The sequence below is a fragment of the Fringilla coelebs genome (genome assembly GCF_963513975.1).
Source record: "Fringilla coelebs genome assembly, chromosome: Z".
Classification (NCBI taxonomy): Eukaryota; Metazoa; Chordata; class Aves; order Passeriformes; family Fringillidae; genus Fringilla; species Fringilla coelebs.
The window spans coordinates 8,249,688-8,275,316 of NC_140031.1; the positions used below are offsets into that span (position 1 = coordinate 8,249,688).

Here is a 25,629-nt window from a genome sequence, read left to right on the forward strand (position 1 = left end):
TTAGTCTGGGATGGGGTTTCAGGGGGTTTCCCTGCTCCCAGGAGGATCGGGGTACTGCTTGGTGTGGGCACAGCATGGCAGGCTGCTGCGCACTGGAGTGAGTGTCCCCAGAGAGCTCTGTGCTGAAGGATCCCCCCACTGCGAGGACCGTAGTTCCATGGATTTATGATCAGCAGCACACATGGAGGGGCCCGGGTGGCGTTGCCCCTGGCACTGTGCTCTCAGATCGTAGTCAGACAAGGGCATTTCACACCCTCATTAATTATGTGCTGCTTTCAAAGTACCCCTCCTTATTTAGCCTGTGTCAGTGCTCAGCATCCCAGATGGATGACAGCTCTTCCTGGACAACTTGCCAAAAGCAAGCACGTCCTCAGCAACCCAGCATGAAGCCGACAAACACGGGTGTCAATGACAGCTTCTATTTTTGGCTGTGTTACTATGCTCCAAGAGCTTTCCCTTGCGCACTTTCTTGGTCTCCAGCTTGTGTGTGGTGGGAGGGCACCAGCCTGCAAGGGCTGTTAAAGTGCCCACCAAACCAGCAGTCAATGAAGTTTCTCCACCCTTCCCAGGAACTTCCCCAGACTGTGGGAAGGGGTCTGAGGGGAACAATTGCCCAAGCCAGTTTTAATGAAAGACCACTTTTGCCCTTCGCTGGTGCCATGGGGCAAAGTAAGCCTCTGAGATAAATTAATGTACCCTGGCATTGCCATCTCAGTAGGCCATTTCCAGTGGGTCTCCCTGCCTGCAAACACCACTCTCTCTTGCATGGTCAATTCCCTAAAATTCTTGTTACCAGACCCATGCCAACTGGGGAAAATATTCCTGTTTCTCAGTGGAGAAGACCTTGAGAAACTTCTCTCTGAGGCTCAGGCATAGAGCGGAATCCAGTGCTCTCTGTTTATTCTTGTTGTTGCTTGGTTTTAGTTTCTAAACTCAGGAATTTAAAGCCAATCACATGTTTTCTACTAAGTCTCACACCTAATTTTGGCCCACGGGGATTTGATGCAGTAGCAGAATGATGACTGTGCTGGTTGAACAGCATCTTTTCTGCCCTCTGCCTGGGGCTGAAAAAAGCTGCTTCAGCAGCAGGGACATCCTAAAGGTAAACATGTGGGGATTAAAAGGTGCTGCCAGACCTGCACTGGGTGAAGGACGGGGCTGATTACTGCATAACAAACAGTGTGGCCAGGGAACATGTTCTTGGTAAGCAGAGAACACAATGACAACAGAAAATACAAGAGCAGCAGAAGAAACTGATGTGGCCCCAAAATCTGGGAGATGCTAAGGTACTCAGGGCTCAGGGATGTCAGCAGGATTTCAGGTGTTGTACAGTCCCAAGCATGGCTGGAGGAGACCATGCATACAAACAGCTGTCCAGGGAGTAAATCTGGCTTCCTTAAGGGTCTGTTGTAGAGGTCCCTGGGGACTACGGGGTGCCAGAAGAGTATTCCCCAGGCAGCACTTGCTACCAGGAGATATTTATCAGGGGAAGTCAGAACCCTCAGGATGTGCAGACACATTTCAGTCTAGGGAAAGAGATGGATGGCAATGGCAAAGCCACAAGCACATACACTGAGAGAGCATCCCTTTGGCAGTGGCAGGAGGACACAAGATGCGAAGAGGGGCTGAACAGACCCACTGCCAGCACCATCAGACCCCAGACCCCATGGAGATGTGTTATCTGTGATACATGTCAGGACAGCTGGCACCTCAGCAGAACTTTTGGAGCTGGACAACCAGTTCATCTCAGGCAGTGGGATTGATGGCTGATGGTGTTCTTGTAGGTCTCCTGCATTGCCACCTCAAACAGCTGCTTGGGCTGACCTTGGTCCAATGGATTTTGTAATGGGGGTACTGTTAATCCCTGCAGACAGTAGGGAGTGGGAAGAGACAACCATTCCATGTGGCAGCATCTGCCTTCACAGCTGCTGGGACACATGGTGAAATGGGCTACTAGGCAGGATCTAGTGCTGTAAATGCAGCTGGAGATCGGAGCATCAAGCCTCCCTTGGGAGTCATAGCAGTGCTGTGATTCTCTCCCCAAGCTCCCCACTCATCCAAAACCATGGGAGAGAGGAGGGAATTTCTGGCTCTTCTGCCCCTGCATCCAGGTGTCCACAGACATTCGAGCACTTTGCCTACGGGAGATGCGGTGAGTGCACCGGGACCACCAGGAATGGGGCAAGCAGAGGTTGGGAAGGGAGATACAAGACTGTACCAATGTCCTACAGATGGCAAGCCTGAGAGGGCTGTGTTTCATGGAGGAGAGGGGTGTCCTGGTTTGTAGCACGCACTATTTCTGTCCTGCACAGTGGTGACGTCCCTGTCCATGCCCTCTGCTTGCTCCCTCATTACAATGCACATGGTAACAAGGCTGCAGGAGATGAGCTGGTTTGCAGTGAGCTTTGCCTCAGTGCTGGTGATCTTCTTAGCCTGTGAGGGAAAAGCTGTGTCCCACAGATGTCCTTTGAGCGAAGCCTCGGCTCAGGAATTGCTCCTCCTGCAGGACCTGGGCTGGGATTTTTCAGTGCTCAGAACTCTCCCCAGCCCTTCACATGGTCCCCGGACATGGAAGACCCACCAGGTGGAACTCATCTATGAGTCTGGGAACTGTATTACAGCAGCTCTCAGAGCAACCCCATCATCACCACGTCACACAGCAGCCTGGCATGAGCCCTATCACTGCCTCAGTTTCCCTTCTTCAGCAGATCCTGTGCCTGGTACTCTCTGAAGCCTCTCCATGGACAGGGCTGACATGTCAGAGCTTCTGCTTGGCCAGCTCTGAGACCAAAGCCACTGCAGGATGCAACTCCAGGGGACAAGTCAGCAAGCACATTCCATGGGGTACCAAACACTCCTGATCAGGGAGCATGACATTGTCTCACTACAGAGATACAGCAAGGCACCCTCTGAGTCCTTGTGCCACCCTCCTGTATCTGCAACTGGGTAGGTGTAGAAACCCCAAAGTTTCCTCCTCCTGCAGCACTTACCTGTGTTACAAACTTGTTTATTTCCAGAGCTCCCGTGGAACCCACTCTTGGATGCTCTTTCTGACCGAGCACAGCGAGCAGTAGGAGTTGGTGCAAGTGCTACTGAGGGTCTTATGTTTTTTAAAAAGGAACATGCAGCCTACTGGCATGGGTGTGGGTTGGCACTTGCAGCCCAGGGGGATGTTCATGTGATCAGCGATGCGATAGAATGGGAGCACTAGGATTTGGTGGCTGTCAGTCCCATAGCTCCTTGACTGTAATTCCTGCCTACATGCCGCTTGGGCCATACCTTCCTTGTTTTGTCTTGGCTCCCAGCTCCCTCCCCTCCTGCCAGCAGCTACCTTACAATGGTAGGAAATAGTTTCAGCTGGTCCTAGTCAAGATAATTTTATTTTGGGAGGTGTAGGAGCAGTGATTGTGGCTTTTCAAGACCCTTTCTCCTGTATTTCTTTGGAAATCGTACAGCAATCCAGCTGCAGACAGAAACCCCCATACCAGTGCAACCAGTGACCCAATGACTGTGTCACAGCACCAGCACAGCTGCCCCAGCCTGATGAGGTAGCCAGGGAAATTATTGCCTGCTCTGTCTCCCCTTTTTAATTAAAAGCTGGATTTGGGTGATCCTGTGTTGAGCATTGTTTGCTGCTCCATGCGAGTAACAGTCTCTGCAATCAGAGTGAGCAATCCTCACCCATCTCAGTGCAGACACAGCTGGCTTATGCTAGGGTGGGAGCGGCATGAACTGGGTTTGCTTTCTCCAGAGGTGGGGAGTTGAGCAGAGATGCCCCTGCAGGGATGGGGACAAGCCAAGCCCTGCTCTGCTCTAGCCTGTAACACTGTGCCCACTCAGAGCCCTGCTGCGTCTCTGTCCCAGCCCCTCTGCTGCTTCATTTTGGCAGATCCATGGGAGAGGATCCACACCCATCTTGGCAAGGGAGATGCCAACCTGTGCCCCTGAAGGGCTTCAGAGCCCTGCCTGGTTTGGTGCTGGACAACCTGGAACACCTGAGTGGGTCCCAGCAAAAGCGAATTATGTGCCCTTAGGGAAGAAGAAAACACGCTGCCCTTGATTTTCACTTCCTACTGGTCTCTGTTGAGCCAGGTTTAAGCTCTCCATCAGCCCCATTCCCTCCAGGGAGTCAGTGGGAGGCTGGGAGGCAAAGGTGGAGGCTGCAGTGCCCACCCCTGCCTCAGCTCCCTGGTCTTGGAGAAACCCAGGTCACAGGTCTGGGGAACACCGCTGTGCAGAGGTGGAATCCAAGCCTCTCAGCTGTGGGGGTACTAATCCTGCAGCAGATTTGTTGCCAGCGTAATCCACTGGCCTCCACGCCTGTCCTCTAACCCTGGTGGTCTGCAGGTTTTCCAGCTGTTGGTATTGGACTTTAAAATCAGGGCTTGGCTCCTGTGCCAAGCTCAGAGGGGCAGAACTGCTGCAAGGCTGGAGAAGCGGTTATTTCACCCACTGGTGTCGTACAGATGTAGCAGTTCTTTCTGCTTCCTGCTGACCAGATGCAGCCTTGTGTGCCTTCCTGCTGCCCTGGGGTCTCATGTTTCCCAAACGTTGGTGGCCAGTCCTGGAATATTTACCTCTGCCATTCACACAGGTCACAGCAGCCACTGTTTCTGGGACCAAGCAGGCCATGAGTGAAGGCTGCACCCCTGGTTTCAGGATCTGCAACTGCTGGGGGCTCAGAGGAGCTGGTGCAGTCTGCACTCCCTTGCCCTGGTTTGCTCCAATGAAAAAAAAGGCTGTCAGGCTGGTTTTCATATGTATGCTTTTTAATATCATTAATTCCGTTACACTACACACAACCAGTAACAATGATAAATACTGCAATGGAAATGTTAAAAAAAAATACTATACACGTTTCTCATGTTTTTGAAAAAAACCCCCACATTTTAAAATAAATTAATGCATAAAACTGATGGTAGAAAAGAGAAAACCCAAAACAAACCATAACACAACTGATCTGTTTAAGGCAATACTCTACACAGACAGGAACAAAAGTACAACAGTGTGCTACATGATCTGAATGGGAAAAAAGGGAACAAAAGAAAACCCATACAAGATGCAGACTGATGCTTTGAGAGTGAAAAAACTCCCAAAACCAGATAAAAAAAACAATGGCCAAGTTAAGTGCAGCATTAATACACTCTGCATGTCAAATGATTAGCAGGTTCCTAACAAGGACTAAGGTCAAGCTACAACAAATTTATCTTCCTAATTAAAAGGTTATTCAGGTCAAACCCTACATTTAACTCTATTTGTGTTTGGCTGTTTCAGCTATATTTCACTATATGCAAGGACAGCCAGAAATTCATCTCCTGCTCTTGAGATTAACACAAAGGTCGGAAGGTCTCCCGTCCTGAAATGTATTTCCATTAAATAAATCCAAAAAGAATCTTGCTTTTGGTGACCTTGAAATACTTCCCACCATCCCTTCCCCTGGGGCACCAGGCACCACATGGGGAATGGAGACCTGGAAGGCATTTGCCTAGGCTGAATTTTTTCCCATGCTGAGGACACAAAATGGAAGTGCAGATTTGATCCGGACTTGGAGGAGTGCTGTTTTTCTGTCTGCCAGAAGTGTCCATCTGGAGCCTGCTGAAAGTACTTTGCCAGCATGGAAGAAACCCATCCTGTACACAGGCTCTGGCAACAGCCATGACATTTGCTATTAAGGTTGGTGCAGAGCTCCACACCTGCCTGGACAGCCAATGAACCCCAATTATTAATGCAGCCCAGAACTTGGCCACTGGAAGATGGACAATAATTGTAATGCCAAAAAAATCCCTCTTTTCCTCAAAAAAGAAAAGAAAAGGGACAGTAGCCACTTTCTGCCAACTTCCTTGGGTGGATCCCCATCAGCTGCCACCCATTCAAGATCGGCAGTGCCAGATCTCACCAGCATTGACCCAGTACATTCCCAGTAAGGTGCATGTCTGCAAGGTGCTGCTGGGGGCAAAGAAACTTCCTAGGACATGGTCAGAGCCTCCTGTACTGCCCTCCTAGAGTGCATGGAAAGGAAGCCATGAAACACAAGGAAATAAACCCAACTGGAATTACTGGACTCGTGAAGGCCAACAACTGTCCGGGTTGCCTTGGGTTCGGGTGAGAAGGAGGGATGCAGAACTGGGCTGAGAATCACTTTGGTGCAACTGCCTCTGATGCTCATCACTAGTGCATGGGGCAGGGGGAAGAAAGGCGACGGCTGCTTTGAGAAAAGGAGAGTGGAAGGAGGACGTGTGTGCAATATAACAAGGCTTGCAATTCTAGGACTAACCACTGGACACTGATACCGAAGATTACTTGTGACAACTAGCTATCCTTCTACTGCGGTTGCTCCTTCCCCCATTTTCTGGTCTGATTCTTCTTCAGTTTGGGAAGCCATGGCTCTTTGGCATGATGGCCAGTGCTGATCCTACCACCCCAGTCCTTGCCCAGCTCATGGGGTGACTCTGCTACAGGTTGGACAATGAGGTCTGGAAATCACATCAGGCACAGACCGGCTCTGCATGCCAGCCAGCACCTGCTTTCAGACCCTTTGGACACCTATTTAATGGCAGCTCATCTCCCTTATTAAACTGAAGGTTCAATAACCTCTGTGGAAGGAGTAAAAAGGGTTAAAAAAGTGCAAAAAGGGGAGGGGAAAACCCAACTTTCTGAATTGTCTCCCCTGAAAAGACTTCATCCTCCACCAGAGTCTTTCTCCCGGCAGAACTACAGCCCCAACAGTATCTCACAGCACCCTGCCTCAGTGCAGCAAAAGCAGAGCCAACAGGCTCCCCACTAAGGTCTCTGCTGCAGGACTCCAGCCCACACCAGGAGCATGTGGGTTGGCAGGTCTGGGACCACAGACCTGGACCCACAGCACTGAGGCCAGGAGGGTGAAGGCATCCGGCTTGGCGGGCTGCATCTCACCAGGTTTTGCATGAACCTGGTGAATCCTCAGCCCCACAGCTTGTGGATGAAGAGAAATCCCAGCCTCTTGTCTGATTCCTACCCCATCATGTTCACTGACATATAGCTGGCCTGACTTTTGCTTGGGGTTTGTCTTAGGACAGAGGCAGCCACAAGTTGAACACAGCTGCTACTGCAGCTTCTCCATGCAAAGAAATGGAACAAACAAATCTGTGAACTGGGGGTGGATATGAAGGTCTGTCATGAAGAGTGCTTACCCAAGTTTTTCAGCTCTTTCCATGTGTGTGCATTATATCTCTCAAAAAACTGTGTCTCCCAAATCATGGAGGCTTGAGGAAGGTGGGTACCAAATGGAGCTGCAGATTATTTAGGTTGCAAAAGCAAAAAGGCAGCCTGGGTGAAGAGCAGTGCTTCCCAGAGAGCTCACCTGGGACAGCTGTATGGACAGCTAGGGGAGAAATGCTGCTCTGGGAGGGTAAATATCTTAGCAGCTATGGGACTGATGGCCTTTCAGTGGCCTTTTCCTGATGCCTACTGCTTTCAAGTAGGCACCAGGGAAAGCTGCAACCTGTCCTGCTGGTGTCTGTGCTGCTCTGTGACATGGTGTGCTGCATGCTTGTGTGGGCCATGGGGCTGTGCTCTGTATGATCTCAGTCTGTCCCAGCCTCTGCCTCCCCAGCAAGCTGTCAAAGACAGGCTGCCTGCTCAGACAGGCAGCATTCAGCTGCTGTCATTCTGGGACTGCCAGCAATGTCAAGTGGGGCAAAGAAAGTGATGTAGCTGTAATTTTTAGGAAGCAATGCAGCAGCTCAGCTGCATAATACAGGAAGTTAAAATATGGACCACAACTCCAATAAGAAACCTCCACTGACCTGCAGATAATCCCAACCACAAAATCTCCCTTTGTGCTAAATTCCTGGCCCTTCTGCTTCAGGTCATGTGGTTCTATAGCAAAGGTGAGTTTGATGAGGTGTGGTTTGGAGCAATCTCTCTCACAGCTGAGCCTTGAAAGGAAGAGACAAGTATGCCTAGAGGTGAAAAGCAGCTTAAAATGAAAACTTTTTCATGCCTTCCCAGCAAGCCCTGTGGCACTGCTCCTCTATGCAGATGTTGCTTTTGAACATGCAGCCCAAGCTTGCTGAGCCAAGCAGCAACTAGGTGCCAAAGCCTGCAGCATTCTAGGTAAGAGTGGCAGTACCCCAGGTGGGTGTGAAGTGAGAATGGAAAAGCAAAGGAAGAGCCCAAGCAGAGCCACCAGTCTAAAGGCTAAGATGATCATATGGTTGCTAAAAGAAGAGCATGAAACTGCCATGGGAATATCCCAAAAATGAGCCTTTCAATCCTCTGTTCCCCTTTGTCACTACTTGCCATCCCAACCTGCACTCCTAAATTCCTTAATTCTGCTATCAGTGAATGGTGCTGTTAGGCCAGCAAATCTTTGTACATGTTCCCTTTGGGAGCAGGCAAACTCAGAAGCCAGTTGTGCAAGAGTCACCTGCCAAGTAACTGGATAACACATCCTTGACAAACATCTTTCTCCAAAGATGTTTAACCTCTGTACTAACCTCTACCCTGCTGTATTCTGGCATACGTGAGGAACATCAGAAGAGGGTAAAAGAGAGGGAAAGCAGAGTAGTACTTTGAAAATAGGAATTATATTTCTCTAGCATTATATTTACATCCTGCTTGCAAAGCTGTCCTATCAATGGTGCCTCTCACACTTGGCAGTATCCATGCACTTTGGGAAGACAGGTTCCTCCCATGTGCTCCAGAAGGGAATTAACATCAAAAAAGGATGTGACTTGCCTGAGGTTAGAGCAAATACCTACAGCAGCAAGGACCCCAGATCTCATTTCTGTGCTCTAACAGACCAGCAGACCCACCAGGGCTGTATTTGGCTGCAGTGCCAGCTCAGGGACAGGGTGTTTGGTGTTTCTGGTGTGTACGTCTGAAAGCAAGCTTTGCTCCCTGCTGGCATCAGCACTGCACTGAGACAGATCAACTCGGACAACTGGGATATGCCTGAGGCCAAGACAGCACTTGGCAATCTTTCTAGTTATTGCTTGTTTTCCTTTTCCTGTTTTCCATCTGTTGCCCAGCTGGGTCCTTCCTTTCTTCAAAAGTATCTTCGTGTTTCTGTTGAGTCACACACAGGGCACTGCATTTTTCAAGCTTCCTGCATTCTCCTGCACAGCCTGTAGGCCAGCCCAGGATCAGACTGTGCATGGAAAGGGAAGGATCCTGCTCAGGACTGCAGAACTGGGTGTCAGCCAGTGAACCACTGAACCCAGTGGGTGCCTCCTTTTGGGACAAGAGCTAGTGAAACAAACCAGAAGGAGCTGAGTCCATCTTGTCTGTGGGGAAGCTGTCCTGAAGTCCCTCTCAAAGTCCATGCAGCAGGAATGGTCACCTGCTTTTGCAGTTGCAAGGCATCTGCAGGCAGAACAGCCAGGAGAGCACAGCAGATCCAATGGCCAAGCACACATATTAAGGACAGACATGCAGCAATGTCAGATATCACCCAGTGGCTCTTCCAAGGATTCACTTCAAGATGTGTCTGGTAAGATATCAAATAAGCCTTCAGAATGGGCATCAGCCTCCTTTCAGCTGAGGTTTATGTACAAACACTAGAACAGCAGACATGAACAGGCTATCTACAGACCTTCCTCAAGACTAGGAGGATGCTCCTCCTCCCAAAAACATCTGGAAATGTGGAGTTTGCAGACAAGAGAGATGGAACAGAGTGCTGAGACCCTAGTTAAAATCCAGCTCACATTCAAGGATACTATTGATATCAGATATTTTATCAGATAAACATCTGATAAAAGAAAAGCATTTGCTGAAACTCACATAATTTGGTGACTGACATTACATGAAATCCTAACAAAAACCCAGTCTGGTTTTAGGAGACATCAAATGCAAATTCCTTTTTGGAGGCACCAGCATCAATATCCTTACATCCTGTTTGCATGGTAATTTAGGTAGACAGCAACGCAGCATTTCATACTCCATGGTGTTCCTCTCCTTGGTTTTTTGTACAACTTTGGATTGAAAATGTGGCCTGAGAGGGCCATCTTGTTTGGTGCAAAGATTGTAGGAAGGAACAATTTTCTTTCTTGCATGCCATCTGGATTTAGGAGAGCACCCAGCAGCTCTGTAGATTTTGTAGAAATGCTGTGCCAGAGAGTCAGAGTCTGTGCTCTTGCCTTCTGTCTTTTTCTGGCCCTGGTGTCAGAGAGTGGTCTAAGGAGAGCAGTGCTAGGATAGCCATCTATCTCCACACCTTCCCAGGAAATCACCACAGCATAACTTCCAACAAGGTTTACTTGAGCAGAGAGGCTGGATCAGATGACCACACTGTGGCCCCTTCCAGCCTTACCCATTTTGTGACTCTGAGCGCATATGGAAAACCTGCTGGCTAAAGCAAAGGTCTGACCGTGAGACCAGACAGGGGGAACCAGCCTCATCTGTGGTTGATACATACCAATGGGCAGTCCTTAGTATTCCATAATGAACCAACAAACATGCTGGATGGTGATAATCTGCTGAAGGGGCTGCAGTTCAGAAGGGTTAGTGTTCAGTTTTCTATGACAGCCACATGTGCATTGCCTTAAGCCACTCAGCCTTTCTGATAACAATCCTACACAGGTAACTACTTTCCCCCACCCTTTCTACATTATTCCCCTAATAAAATATATGAACACAAAGCATAGAGAGGAGAAGCCAAAAAATTGCCATTTTATGGTTCTGTACTGTCATGCCAAACCAACTATTTCTGCAACCAACTCCTTCTGAGGACAGGCAAAAATGCTTGAGTTGTGCTTCGGTTTGTATTTGGAGGAAGCACCAGTGGAACATCTGAATTAATCTCCCTCCCTCCCTAAAGGGCTGTGCTAGAAGCAGATGCACATCACAAAATGCAAAGGGCTGAAGGCAGTTGCAGGGCTGGGGAATGTCTCAGGGCACATGGCAGGCAAAAACCAGCAACAGGGGCAATAAAAGGACTTGGTAATGGTGCCATGGGACAGTGGGTGTCATAGAATCCCTCAGACTGGAAAAGACCTTTAAGATCATAGAATCCAATTGTTAATCCAGCACTGCTAAGTCCACTAAGTGGAAGTCTGTCCCTCAGAGGAGAGGTGTTAACCCTGAGAGATAACAGTGACAGCAAGCCTCATTCTATCCTAGACTGACCAGGACAGTGCTTGGTTATAGCTGGACTCAGTGATCTTAAGGGTGTTTTTGAACCTAGATGATGGCATGATTCTATGATGGCAGCATGATGGAGACCTGTGGGATGTGCAGCCCTCAGTGGCTGGCCCAGATGAAGAGATGGCTTGTTGCTCTAGCAGGCACTCCGAAATGCTCTGAGCTCCTGAGCAAGGGCTGTGGGAAAGGCAGAGCATGTGCAGCCTGGCTGGAAGGCACAGAGATTGACCCAGGAGGATAAATGTGATGAAAACATTCCATGATACCAGTACTGAACTGCCAAGTCCCTCTCCAGAAGAGTGAAGATTTAAAGAGCGTTGGTCATGTCCTATAGGATTTGGTTTGACCATGATATTTCTATTAGGTTTTGACTACATTCCCCATTAAAAAAGACTCCTTAAGGAATGTTTTTTCCCTTTTATCATTTTCTCAACTCTCGACTTCCCCTACCTTCCGACAACCTCATACCTGAGTTGTATTTTGGAAATATTCCCTCTTTCTCTCCACTACCAGGTGGAGAGAAAAGGAGATGAATTTACTTGAGGAACACTATCCCCACAAGAGTTGACAAGTTAACTAAGACTTCTGCATGAAGAGACAGGGATGCTCAGTAAACAGCACCATTCAAGTCCTCCTTCTATGGCCTGGAACCAGGGTGGCAGCATGTTGTTTTAGGCAGAGGGTACAAGCAGAGCTTTAAAAGTTGTTAACACCATCAAGTAAATAAGCCTGGGAATCCTGTGTGCCTGCTCTTTCGCTCACACCGTGGCTGGTATCAAGCTTTGCCCTGCACAGAGTAAATCTCCAGTATGTTAAAAAAATATCCTGCTAATTAAGACTTCTTAAAGACTCAGCTCACTTCATATAGATTTCAGATGGGGGATCTGTCTGTTGTGGTGGAGCTCAGGCTCTCCTTTGTGACTCAGGAATTCTGATGGGAAGCTCAGAACTGCCATCATTTTTTTCCTTTCCTCAGCTACAAAGCAGGTGATGACCCAAAGCAGGTGGTCCTTCCTCCTGAAAGGCCAGGAAAACACAAGAATTGTGCCCGTGGCAAAAGATTTCAACACCAAGAAAATGCCAGCCCATCCTGTGCATGTGCTGCAGTTAGTGAGAGGACATGTTTTCTAATTCCAGAAGTGATTCTGCATTCAAAACAATCTGCTGGTGAACTGGGAGCTCATACCAGCAACCTAATGTAACAGATTTCCTAACTTTTCCAGCACCAACTGCTCCTGACCTGGGACCATGTCTGGCTCTCAACTCGGCAGATAGGGGGTGAAAACAGTAGTTTCTTCTCATGGGCATCTTTCAGCTGAAGCTGTTCATAACTCTGCTGTTGCTGAAAATTCCTCTCAAGTCTGACCCTACCACACTGATGACTTCAGCATTAATGGGTTTCTCCCTCAAGCACCCAGAGACACAGTGTCAAGAGAATATCAAGAGTCAAGCACTGTTAAAATATGCAGTCTTCAACTAGCTTTTCCAGCACTGTTGTTCAGTGTATCTCTAGTCCTGACTCACGCAGGATTCGTTTCTTCTCAGGTGAACAAAGTTTAAGATTTTTGGAAAGAGATGGGTTGCACAGGGATTAAATACAGGCTGAAGTCAGAATATGTGACTGAACTGAAGTCACAAGTATGGTTGGTATTCCTGGGCAATGAGCAAATCCTTGAAGTGCATGAGTGGATTGCAGATCGAATCTGATGTGTTTGGTGGTAATTTAATGTGGCGCCAAGGGTAGATTGCATTGGCTATGTGACACAACAGCTCTAGCTAATACTGACTCACAGTGAGATGTCAGCTACTTGTCCCTTTTGCAAGTGAATGAATTGTGTCATGCTAGTCCTGGCTAGCCTTGCCATAAGAACGGATGCCCTGGTCTGTCCCCATTCCTGTGCCCCAGTTATAGTATAATTTTGGTTATGCAAATGAAACAGGTTTAGTGAATGAATTAAGAACTGACTTCCTCTCATTGGTAAAACACTTTGATACCTCCAACTTGCCCTAATCTTACAGATGGATTGGTTTCAGTGGGCAGGATTACCTGAAGTCCCAACTGACCTTTCCCATTCTGGAAAAAGACACTTTACAAAATATCCCCAGTGCCTAAACAAACCAAGGAGGTATCTCTGGACCCCTCTGCATTCGCTCTCCAGACCAGTCAGCTCTGCCAGGCACTGCCTGACACATTGAGCAACTTCTCTTTTGTTTTACCATAGTTTAAAATAAGTTATCAACCAATCATAAAATGAATTTTTTGGTTTCTCCTGGCTCCATGAACACAAAGAGGTGCACGTCCTACCATAGGAGGAAGCAATGGCTGTTAAGTTTTACAGTTATAGTGGAGAGCACTGATCACAGCCTGCCGGCCTCACTACTGGATGTGACAGGCGGTGGAGGAGGTGGCTTGGCAACACATGCAGGTGGGGTTGACCGATTTAGGGGGGATTAGGTCGAGGTCCTCGTCATCCGGGATCTCATCTAACCGGTACCCATCCTTTAGCAGCTGGATGTTCAAGTCTTGGTTGATCTGCTACAGACAAAGAGACAAACAGTCAAACACTTGGGACTTCTTACTTCCGGTGGTCAGAAGATAAAGGGTTCATCCATCATTCCCTTATCTGGGAATGTATTTCCCTATCATTAACAACTGCCTTACAGTCCTAGTTTTTGACCTCAGGTGAGGGGAGGGTAATAGCTTCTCCAGAATAGGAGTATCTAGAGTGAGATACACCATTTTGTTATGGAATAATTCTTCCCTGAGGACAAGCCCTCAGTTAAGGTAATCCAATAATATTATTTACTGGCAGCTGGGCAGTCCCCCCTCTCAGTCTGGGGCGCACTATAGCACTTAAAAGATGGTAAATTTTGGCTCTGGGATCTCAGATTCAAGTGCTGTCTGTATAAACAACACTTAGTCAGGGCACAGAAACAGCTCAGATCATCTGACATGGTCACTGCTCTTGGCTCTTTCCCAGGGTTTCAGAGGTATTTTATCCAAGGAAAATACACAAGGGGCAAGAGTTCTGAGCAGTTCGTAGGCAGAATGGCTGCTCAGCCCCTGGATGCAAAATCCTACAGAAGCAGTAGCCAGAGGCTTCTTACAAGAGGCTGAGCAACAAATTCATGAGAGAGTGCAGGAATTTACTCAGAAACAATGCAGAGGGACTAACAAGCCTGAGCTTCCTGCCTTTTCTCTTTGAAAGGGCAAGAGTTCATATCTGCAAGTCCTCCCTGGAATTTCTGCTTGCTCCAAGTAAACACGCACTGGGTGACCCTGACCACTCCAGTAACTGGAAATCACAGCACGCCCTCAGATCCTTTATTTGTGTCCTTGGCATGCATACAGTTGCTGAGCAGCCATGGCAGTCAAGATGATGCTTTTGCAGCTCATAGGTCACTAGAGGACTAGGCAGAATGAGGGAAAGTTTGAGTGAAACCAAAGGTAGCTGTGAAAACTGCTGATGGGCAGATCTCTGTGCCATGGCAGTGAGGATATCGACCCAAGTAGATCACCAGGGAAGAAAGCAACATGACACAGTTTCTGCCATGGTCCCTTCCAGACTCACGGAGTCTATACCACTACTAAATTCGTTGTGTAGCCATTTCTGCCTGTGCAAGGACTCTATAAGCCAATTCTGGATGCTCTGTTACTTGCATTCATGGCAAGAATGGCAGGAGAGAGTATAACTCACCTCAGCTGATGAGTATCCCGAGGAGGAATATCTAGACATATCGAAGTCATCATCACTGCAGGGAAGTACAAGATATAGCAAAGAAGGAATTGGTTAGATGAGATTTGTATTCCCCACTTAGTCCTATCTTTCTTGTGCCATGAAATTGTTCTTGAGGCACAGAGAAGTTACATCAAAGGAGCCTGTAGAGCAGCTTTCATCTGTGACCCTCAGATCTTTCCATCACAGTGCTCTTTTCTCACAGCTCTTCTCACTTGTTCTTACACAGAGACCCATCATGGCAGAGGTCAGAGGGAACAGTGGAGGGAAGAGTGTGAGTGCTGCCCTCTGGCATGAAAACTCACTTAAGCTGTCATGTATATCACCTTTTTAAAGTCTTGCATACCTGTCTGTATCCAGGGCTACCAGGGGCTTTTCATCTGGACTCTGGTCTAGCGACGAGTAGCCCTTGTTGGGAACGACAAGCCTGAAATAATTAAATGTTGTCCATTAACCACACAGTAAAGCTCAGAACTACACACTGCCTAGGGTAAAGCTATATGATTGCTGGCTTTCCCCATTTCACTTCTTTGCAAGCCCCCATTTATTGGTGAAGATGTTTAAAAGGGTGCAATTCAAAGGGAGCAAGCTGCGTCTCTGGGTAGCCTACAGTAGTTTCACAGGGATTAACACTGGGCATGCCTTGGGAACATATCCCTTCCTGGAAGAAAAAAAACATTGGGACACACTGTACTTCATTCTGGTAAACCTGTTTGGCTAGCACGGCCTGTCATATCAGATTGCTCATTTTTGTGTAGCCTGTTTTTTTCCTGGCAAGGGTACCTGACACCAGCAATAAGTACATAGGAGAAGGAAGCTAGGGGAAGCCAGAGGACAGAGTGATCCCACTATTCTGCTGTTGGACATCAGGGATATTATGTGGTGCCTCTTTCTTAATCCCTGTCCAGGCCCCTGGCAACACAACGCTTCTGAGGTCTGAGCACTAAATTTAGTAATATTAGAAACCTGAGCTGGTATGCCCAGCATAAGAAACCAGTCTGACCAGCACTTTTTAAATTCCATTTTTTTGGCAATGACTTTCAGTTAATCAGAAATGTTACAAAGGCTAAGGATGACTCTGCACCTTTAACTGCTTGGAAGAATTTGTGAAATGGAGTACAGGCTTCAGAACTTCTAGGATAAGGAAAATGTGTTAATACAATGGTATCTTGTTCACAACGGAGTTCTTTCATCCAAAAAAATGCAAAAATAATTTTGTTCACAAAATAACATTAACTAAACTCAGCAAATTGAGTAAGATCCTTTGTTCAGCAGGTAAGAACCACAGGAGTGACAAAATCTTCTCTTTCAATAAGTTAAGTCAGGTTTTCTCCCAAGTGGTCTTTAACAACATACCATGATGCACAATGATGCTTCACCAAGAGTTTAAGAAATATAAATCTAAATATGATAATCCATCTCATCCATGCTCCAACTCTCTAACTACCTGAAATGTTTTTCTGCTTCTGCGCAGATAATTGCAGCAAGCCATTAACAATTTTAGAAATAAGAAGTCCTGGCAAGTACTGTCAGTGGCCAGGCTCAGGAAGAGTAAGACATTTCAAATACTATTACAAAGCAGATATATAGCTTCACAATTAGTTATATTTTCTTACTGTGTTCACTGAAACATAAATTAAATACATTTAAAACCTGACACAGAGTTTCCAAACTGCTGCACGCTGCACCAGCATGCTTCTATGGTGTGTAAGTTCAAGTGGAGAAAAAGGGATCCACTTGCAAAATTCAGCAGCCCTTCTCAGAGAAGTGGGACAGTCCTTCTGCTCCTGAGGTATGAAGGCAGGAAGTCAAGAAGCAAAGATGTCTGGAACTGAAGCTCAGATTTGGCTGCACAAGTTTGCCCATAGAGATATCAGAAGTACTGACTCATTTTCACTCTCCAGTTTCCCTGCTCCACATATACTCACTGCCAGTTGTTATTAAATCATCAGTGAACAAAGCACTCTCAGGCGATCTAGGAGGAGAACACTGTGGTGATATTTACTTGATGAAAAAAATCCCACTACATCTTCTTCTTGAGAAGTGTCTTTTTTCTTAATAATAAAAACCTTTAATTTAACTGCAACAGACAAAAATTATTATAGTGTCTCTGCCCCTCATTTAAGTATTTCCCTCACATCCTGATTGTCCTTATCTTCACTTCCCACTGTCCTTGGAATAAAGCCGGGTAGCAGTGGTAGCTGCTTTTGTTTGCAGCTGCCCTGGTATAAGCTTCTTTGCCTTTGTGCTTTTGTTCACTTGAAGCAACACAGGTTGGACCATAAAGTCCAAGATTTAGGTTACCCTGAGTGGACTGTAACACCCAGCTGTATTTAGGTGATGTGGATGGTGTTGTGGGCTCTGTCTGTGCTCATAGGAAGAGCATGACCTCTACCTCATTCACATTTAATTTGATTTTAGGGAGACTGAGAGTGTTATGGATCCAATTACTCTCACCTGTAAGGCTGGCTGCACCCTTGTCCCAGAAGAGGACTGAATGGTGAAGGCAACCTTGTACTAGAGACTGGATGTCTGAAATTCGTGGGGAAAATACAAACTAACAGAGGCCTTGGGGAAGAAGGAGGAGGTGGAGTAGAGAGCAGGAGAGGCAAAACACAAAGGAAAACATATTTGATGAGAAGATGAGCAGAAGTCTGATGAGCAGAACTGTCAAAAGGGGGAAATGGTTTTAGCTTAATTCTCCTGCAGAGACCTGAGGAAGCCAACAGTTCAGACTTAAAAAATAATCTGGAAATTTTGCAGTGTATCCTCCTGGAATATATACCATTATACTGCAACTGTTACCCTGTGAAAACCTGCTTGAACAAGCTTGTGGCATTTCTGCCTTGCTGGTGTTGCCCTGTCTATCGCAAGAGAGACTGAAGCATTCAGATGTGCTCAGATGTCCTTAAGTGAAATGAAACTGAGTTGGCTGTTTGAAATCTTCTGTCAATAGGTGTCACTGCTCTGCTCTTTCCATCGGCAGCTTGGAAACAGCAATCTCTCCACGGAAAATCTGCTCATGTTACAGGTAGATACCTCTATTTATCCCACCTTCTCTCCCTCATTATCTTCCTCCACTAATTTCAGTGTTTCTAAACCTCTCAAGCATCAAATCTGCTACCATTCCTCTCAGGATGCTAGCTTGCAGCCTACTGCCAAAAGAAAACAAGTTTTTCAGAATGTACTTGGAAGATAAGGGGGACCAGCGGGCCTGGAAAACCCCACTGAGCACAGTTCCTGAATTTCTTGCTGCCATGAATGGTCAAGCTCTTTTATATGGCCTCAACACCTAAACACAGAGGCGAAGCAATACAGCATGTTCCCCATATGTATTTCAGGGGCTTACAACTAAAAGTTACAAGGTCTTGTCAGGATTTAAGACGAATATTTTGACTCTGGGGAATTAGTGTGAACAAGAATCTCATCTTTCAGATGCATTGCATATAGAGAGGCTCCAACCTGCAGCTCTTATTCTACCTAATATATGGTAATCCAGGCAACTTTCCCATTCATCAGCAAACATCCAGCATTCCCCAGATTCCTCCATCATTTTAAGTGAGGTCCTCCACTAAAACCTGCCACCTTTCTAGCAGCATGCAAAGCATGCAATCCTGTGGGCTCATGGGGTTTCCTCCCTTCTGAACATAGGTAAGTAATACACTGCTGTACTGAAGTCTGCACGGACAAAAAATAAAAATACTCTAAAAGAAAATATTGAGCTCAGAATGTCTTTGTTTACAGCACACTGTAGTACTGCCTAATACTCTTTTACAGAGCTCTTCCAAAGCATCTCCAGCAAAGTGTGACCATGCTGTTCCAAGGGTGGAGAAGGTGCCTAGAAAATCACACGGAGACAGATTATTTACAAGCCTTCATTAAATCTGTCAGTAGCAGAACAGGTCACCATCAAAAAGGAGCAGTGGAACTTACAGTGACAAAAGCAACCAAGGCAGAATTAAGCTCTAAGAATTAAGTCTGTGTTTTGTGAAGAAGCACAGCTCCTCTCCCACTGGCAGGATTAGGTGTTACCTGAGACTACTCAGAACCTGCAGGATGGCTCTATCAACCCCCTGATTTTAACCTGGCTGGTCTGCCTCTGTCTTTACAAGCTGCACTACCACTGGTCCTGGGCTCAGCTGTCATTGTATCTTCCCAGGGGCTGGGATGCAACACAGCACAGAGCATTTGGGCCTGCCAGCTCCAGGAAGGGCTCTTGCAGTGTGGCTGGCAGTAGGCAAATGCAATGAACACTGGCTCTGACCACCCCAGGACCATTAGGGACTGCAGCTCAGAGCACAGCTGCAAGTACTTTTCCAGTCCTTTACCTTGTTCGTGCCATCACGTTGTTCTTCTTGGGCTGCTGATTAACTGGGCTTCCCATGTTGCCGTTCTTCAGGGACCCCTTCCGAGCCAGCTCCCTCTGCTTCTCTGCACAGGAGACAGGAATGTGAAAAGCAAAATTAGAGCAGCAGCCTAGCAGGCCATCATAGGAAGAAACCCAGATCTGGTAGTGGCAAAAGACACAGTGGAATTAGCAGCAAAGGACATGAGCTTGCCACATCTTATGAAGAGATGCTGCAAAGGCCAGATGAGCCATGTCCCACCTTCTCCAAGGTCACCAGGGACTAAAATGAATCTACTCTCACTCACAGCAGCCTTTTGACAGGAATACGCTAAAATCTGGGTCTCCAAGACCCATAAGGTCTTGGAGCTTCTGGATGAAACCCAGCTGAGGCCGACAACAGGCACAGACCTTGTGCCTGTCTGCAGCTGGTTGCTGCATGGACCCCAATACTGTGCTCTACCAATATGGCTCTGCTTCTAGCAGGGATGGGAACCCAGGAAAATAAATGGATTTAAATTTTCTGATTGAAAGTCCTTCCTTGTTTCTCGTGGAAGATCAGTTGTGTTGAGTTACCAGCTTATCACAAAAGTTGAGCTAACTGCCCCAATCTCATTGTGCAACAGCAGGCAAGGCTTGTATGGAAAAACTAAGCATGGGGCCAGTAAGGCAGGAATGAGACCAGTTTAAAAAACATTCTCCAGAGTGTGAGAAAATGCCAGAAACTACTTTTGTGGCGTGCCTGAATAACAAGCGTACCAGACTGCTTGCTGAGGAATCTGAATAGTGAATTTGTTTTGCTTCGACCTCTCCGGCAATGTGAATTCTGTTGTTGGGCTGTGTTTCTTTTCGTGATTTTATTTCCACTTGGAGAGAAGAGCAGCTTTTCTTACTTGTTGTGGAAAAGCAGCATGCTTCTATGGTGTGTAAGTTCAAGGTGAGCCAACACTTTCCCTTCCTCACAAGTCAGAGAAGGGGGACACACATCCAAGGCTCCCTTTCTTAAGGGAGAAATAAACAGGAGGGATACCTAGAGACTGTTATGATGAAGAACATGGAGACAAGAATACATACACTTGCAAACCATACCCAGCCTGCTCCTGCTGATAACAGAGGTGAATAAATGCACATGGAACTTGGCAGAAAAAGGATTGGATTAATAACTCACTCTGGCTTGAGTAACCTGAGAGACTGATTCAGGATCGAAATAAAAACCTTAAATCAGAGTAATTTCTCAGTATGGAACTTGGAAATGCATTGGTTAACTCTGTCTCCAGAATAAAAGGCTGGTATTTTGCAGGCCACATGAATTTTGCTGCTCAGAGAGAGATAAAGCAAGACTGTGAAGGCAACTACCTACAACACAAAATATAACCTGATTTCCACTCATCTCCATCAGAAGCTCCAGTGCTGACCAAAAATACACAGTACTGAGACAAACAGCCAATGCTTTATTACGCTGATGAAATGGTTACAGGGGGCTGAATACACTGTGAGTGCAGGTGTGATGACTCACAGGCAATCATCACCAGAGTTGAAACAGACAGGGGAGCCTTAATCACACTCAGGTTCCTTCTGCTTTTCACTAATTTTCCAGACAGAAGCTTCCTTCAAAAAGCAGGATAGAGCAGAGAAGGTTGGGAGGACATGAAGCAGTCTGTGTGTGTGTGTCTGTGTGTGTGTGTCTGTGTGTGTGTGTCTGTGTGTGTGTGTCTGTGTGTGTGTGTCTGTGTGTGTGTGTCTGTGTGTGTGTGTCTGTGTGTGTGTGTCTGTGTGTGTGTGTCTGTGTGTGTGTGTCTGTGTGTGTGTGTCTGTGTGTGTGTGTCTGTGTGTGTGTGTCTGTGTGTGTGTGTCTGTGTGTGTGTGTCTGTGTGTGTGTGTCTGTGTGTGTGTCTGTGTGTGTGTCTGTGTGTGTGTCTGTGTGTGTGTCTGTGTGTGTGTCTGTGTGTGTGTCTGTGTGTGTGTGTGCCTTTGCTTTGATATTACAAAACATGTTCAATTAGGAGTCTGAAGATCCTGTCTGATCATTAGCAGGATCACTGTGTTGGGTGATGCATTTAGTTTGTGTGCAAGTTTTTGGTAGTGGAGGGTTGCACAGGTGGGTTCTGTGAGAAGCTTCTAGACATTTCCCCATTAGAGCTAATGCTAGCAGGCTCCAAGACAGACCTGATGCTGGGCATGGCTGGGCTCATTAGCAATGGTGGTAGAGACTCTGGGATAACACAGTTAGGCTAGGGGGAAAAATCCTGCACAACTGCAGCCAGACAGCGAAGTGAGGGTGTGTCAGAAACAGCCCTGCAGATACCCAGGTCAGTACAGAAGCAGGAAGAGGAGCTGCTCCAGGTAACAGAAAGGATTCCCCTGTAGCCTGCAGTGAGGTACCCCTGTGGCCCATGGAGGTCCATAAGGGAGCAGAGATCCATCTGCAGTCCATGGAGGACCCCACAAAAGAGCAGGTGGGTGCCTGGCAGAGGCTGTGACCCTGTGGAAAGCCCATGTTGTTTCTATGTTTTCACTCCTCTGTCCAGATGAGTAATAGAAAGCTTTCATTGACTCCTGCTGTTCAGCCAGGTTCACCCCACCACGGATAATCTACTCATCTCCATGCTTGAGTGAAGAAAAGCAGCAGTTTTCTGTTTCAGTGGAGAACTTGGAGAATACAGACAGATGTGCTGTCAGTTTGACTCATGGGGGAATTTGGCTGCACCAGTTCCACTTCAGCTAATCCTGGATTTTGTGTCAGAAGAAGAACACGTGGAGCACGTGAGTGTGTGTATGTGAGGAGGGGTCCAGGATCCTTCTGACACCCCTATACTGCTCTGAACAGCATGGGGAACAGCCTTTTGTCTGGATCTGCCAACCACATCACATCTTGCTCCTCCTTTATTGTTCACCTTGTCACTTCATCTTTGAGAGACTGTCCCTTATGACATAAAAATCATTTAAGGGAAGATGCATCTGCTTAAAGAATAAACCATTGCTTTCCTGCTAGCTCCACATTATCCTGTGCTGCTCGTTGACTCCATCTGTGTCATTCAGCATCTGCTCCAAGTGCTGCTTCAAAGTAAGCTCGGCTGGTGACAAGACAACAGCCAAGCAGACTATGGAGCATTCAGTAAAGCAGGGGAAACACCCAAGTAAAAAGTAGCAAAGGAAATGCATGCTGCAGACACAATCAGCACCACAAGTGGCCCAGCCTTGTGCCCTGCCTGGCAGTGGTCTCCTACTATAGTTGCCTGCAAAATTAATAAGAAGGTGCCCCAGCATGCCAAACACTCAGCGAACTGTCCCTGTCCCAGTATTCACTCACCTGTCTGATCCAGGATGTGCCAGAGGGTGGATGGATAGATAACTGCATGCTGACAAGGGACACACATCCACACAGGGAGCCTCTTTAGAGAAAGTCAAGAGGGGGCTGAATTCTCCCCTTATCATGGGAACACCTACAGCCCTAATGAATGATTTCAAGCACTGCTTGAGATGATTTAGTGCAATCTAAAATGGTTAGCTGTTCAACTGGCAGGGTGTGTCTAGCTGCTTTATGATGAGAGAAAATAGTAATGGAGCATGGGAAGCACAATAGACCTAACATGAATGTGTCTAAACTAAAAATCAGACTTGAATCCTTAAAACTATTTCTCTGGTTTCAGCATTTAAACAAAATCATAACCAATTTTAAAACAATTCCAAGGTTTTTTAATAAATTAAATGCTAAGCAGTTTGTTTGGAGCATGTTGCTGTGCAAGGGTGGCCTTGGTTTTGCCTACTATCTTCCCCAAATCAGAAATGCCAAAAGTAGTCATAAGCTTGAGTTTCTTGCAGAACTGCTCCTTTTGTGACATGAGGCAAAGCAGACAATGCAGGAATCTGGTGAACACCACACTGTACTACGCTGAAGAGATATTTGAAGAATCAGACACCCCAAATCCATGTTTTCCATTTGTCCCAAGATAGTGGGTGAGTCTGGCTATGATCAGACAGTGGTGGGTGGAGAGTGGTTTAGGATGCCATTGTCACACTGTCACTGTGCTTGACTACCTGCAGCCCCCTCAGCTGAGGCAGCCTGACTGGCACAAACACTATTTTATGGCAGATGAGGCTGATTTGCCTCCTTTGCACTGCTCTAGTCTCTGCTGAGAGCTGCTGGCTGGACCTCAGTAACTCAACTGCTTGTGAATCTGCCTGACCAGGAGAAGATAGAGCTTCCTGCTATGGGAACAGTGTAGTGTGGACCCATGGGATTTGCTGAAGTGGCAAGACAAAGAGAAATTAATCCAGTGTGACAGAACTGTATTTTTTAATTTTCCAGGTTGATGAGATGAGATTTTGGGATGTATTTCTCTGTCTGTCCCCCACAGTCAGCTAAATTGTTTCTGAGGCTGAGGACTCTGATTCCCTGATGAATTCTAATTTCTCAAGTAACCTGAGAATTTAAATTACACACTAAATGAAATTAATATGTCTGCTCAAATTCTGCTGAATGATGAACAGATTCATGAGCAAATGAAAGGAGAAAGAATGAAATGCTGTCTACAGCTTCTTCATGCCCAAATCTTGATTTCAGTTCACTTGCATCGCTTAGCTGGGGGACATTAGCATGAATCTAGGTAACACTGGAATCTTCTCTTTCACCTCTGTCAGACAGTATTTGTCAGTGAGGACTGTGTCACTGCTTGGAGAGGATTTCAGGGTACATACATAAATTTGGGCTATGCCTGCAGGCTGTATGGAAAGGAAGGTGTAAGAAAGTTGTGTGTTAGGACCATGCTGATCCCAGTACTCCCTGTAGTGTGTGTGACCGTGTGGCTGGCATTAGTGCAGCTGATGGCTGTGCCTACCTGCACTGAAAAAAAAAGGCAAAAGAAAAGTGATTTTTATAAACAGGTGTAGCAGAAACAAAAACGACCTATCTGTGGCCAGTCCCCTGCTGTGACCGCAGGAACTACAGTTTCAAGCTGATACAGGACAGGCATCAGCACTGATTACTCAGGACAGGCCATCTGAATAAGGATTTTGTTTCACCGGTTTCAGAAAAGACTGTTCAGATAGCAAGGGTCAGACAGCTATGTCACCCACCTACCAGCCTGGGTGAGACAATATTCTTAGCTGAAGCATGTTATTTTTCTGACCCAGACGAACCTGGGGAAAATAGAGAACTATTTTCTACTTTCTAACTTCAGCTGTGTGAACTTGTTAGAAAGAACCAGTGCATGAATCTGTCTTCCAAGGTCCTTCTCAGACCAGGTTTTAAAGATCAAACAGCAGCATTTCCATATGTTCTGTGGATCTGGCTGCTGCTCTGTGCCCTTGGCATGGCTGAGAACTGGCAGGAACACCAGTGGGCTGGGAGTGGTTCCAAGCTCCCTTCAGCACCCAAGAAGGCCTGATCTAGAACTGGTAAATTACCTAGGGACTACAAAGTTAATGTTTGTATCTGCGGTTGAAGGACGCAGCCCTTAACTTCCTGCATGGGAGCTACTATCAGCAGCAGCCAGTGCACTGCATGCACTGCAGGGCAGAGCTCATTCTGAGGTAATGCTCAGCTAGAATGCTGCCTGTGCGAGTTACTGAGAGGTTTCTGAGGGCCTGGATGATGATATTTTGCATTTCCCTTCAGAAAACATGCACCAAAACATCACACTATTCCTTAGCACAGAGGAGAATAGTCCTAAAGGAGTGTTCCAGTCCCAGCCAAAGCTATCATCTATTTAAGCCACCTCCAAATTCCAGCAGCATGTCTTCATTCCCTAGCCATGCTATCCCAGCCCCACATCTCATGTTTCTGACCCTCATGTGATTATGGGAGGGAATGGCTTCTCTGCTTCTACACACTATTTAGCTCAGCCCTAGAAGAGAGCAGGTCATTTCCTGCAATGAAAACCTCACGACTGTAAACTTCAGTAAAAAAAAAAAACACAAAACAAACCAACACTATTTTGAACACACAGAGCATTTTACCTCTTCATAGCTTAATACAATAGTGAATTATCTTTGTAAACCACTAAATTGTGTTTTACTGCTGGTAGAAACTACATAACTGGTTTACCTTAAAGCCATGTAGAGGATCTGTGGCAGCAGGGGAGCACAGAACCAGGATTCCTGCTCCCAGTCCTCTGCTTGAGCTGTCTCTGCAGCCATTTTATGCAGACAGGTTGTGAGTGCATAGCAGCAGGCAGCAATTAATCTCTCTTCATCTTTCAACACCTTTCTGTACTGATTTCAAAGGCATCTATTGTCGCAACTCCTACCTCACAAGGGCATTTATTTTGTTCTCATTCAGCATGTGCTTTTTCACTTAATTTTAAAGCATTGAGATTTTTATTCCTAATGGCTGCAAAATATTGGATAGAAGGATTTCATTTATCACTGTCAAAAATGGAATATATGAACAGCACTGGCAATATTTAAATGTAATTTTTTTCCCCA

General features: G+C 46.6%; 1 protein-coding gene across 4 annotated transcripts in view; it reads right to left on the bottom strand.

The window, feature by feature from the left end:
- Positions 1-4,768: 4,768 nt before the first annotated feature.
- Positions 4,769-25,629, bottom strand: part of FAM219A (family with sequence similarity 219 member A) — a 93,201-nt gene continuing 72,340 nt past the window's right edge. For 2 of the 4 annotated variants that reach the window (XM_084224753.1, XM_084224751.1), the window contains exons 3-6: positions 19,187-19,289; positions 15,205-15,285; positions 14,820-14,874; positions 4,769-13,654 (exon numbers count right to left, since the gene is read on the bottom strand). In XM_084224753.1, the coding sequence (XP_084080879.1) occupies positions 13,499-13,654; positions 14,820-14,874; positions 15,205-15,285; positions 19,187-19,289 (395 nt within the window). In that variant the 3' untranslated portion in view covers positions 4,769-13,498. Of the gene's footprint in view, positions 13,658-14,819; positions 14,875-15,204; positions 15,286-19,186; positions 19,290-25,629 lie in introns of all 4 variants that reach the window. The other 2 variants (XM_084224752.1, XM_084224750.1) reach the window with 1 other exon arrangement.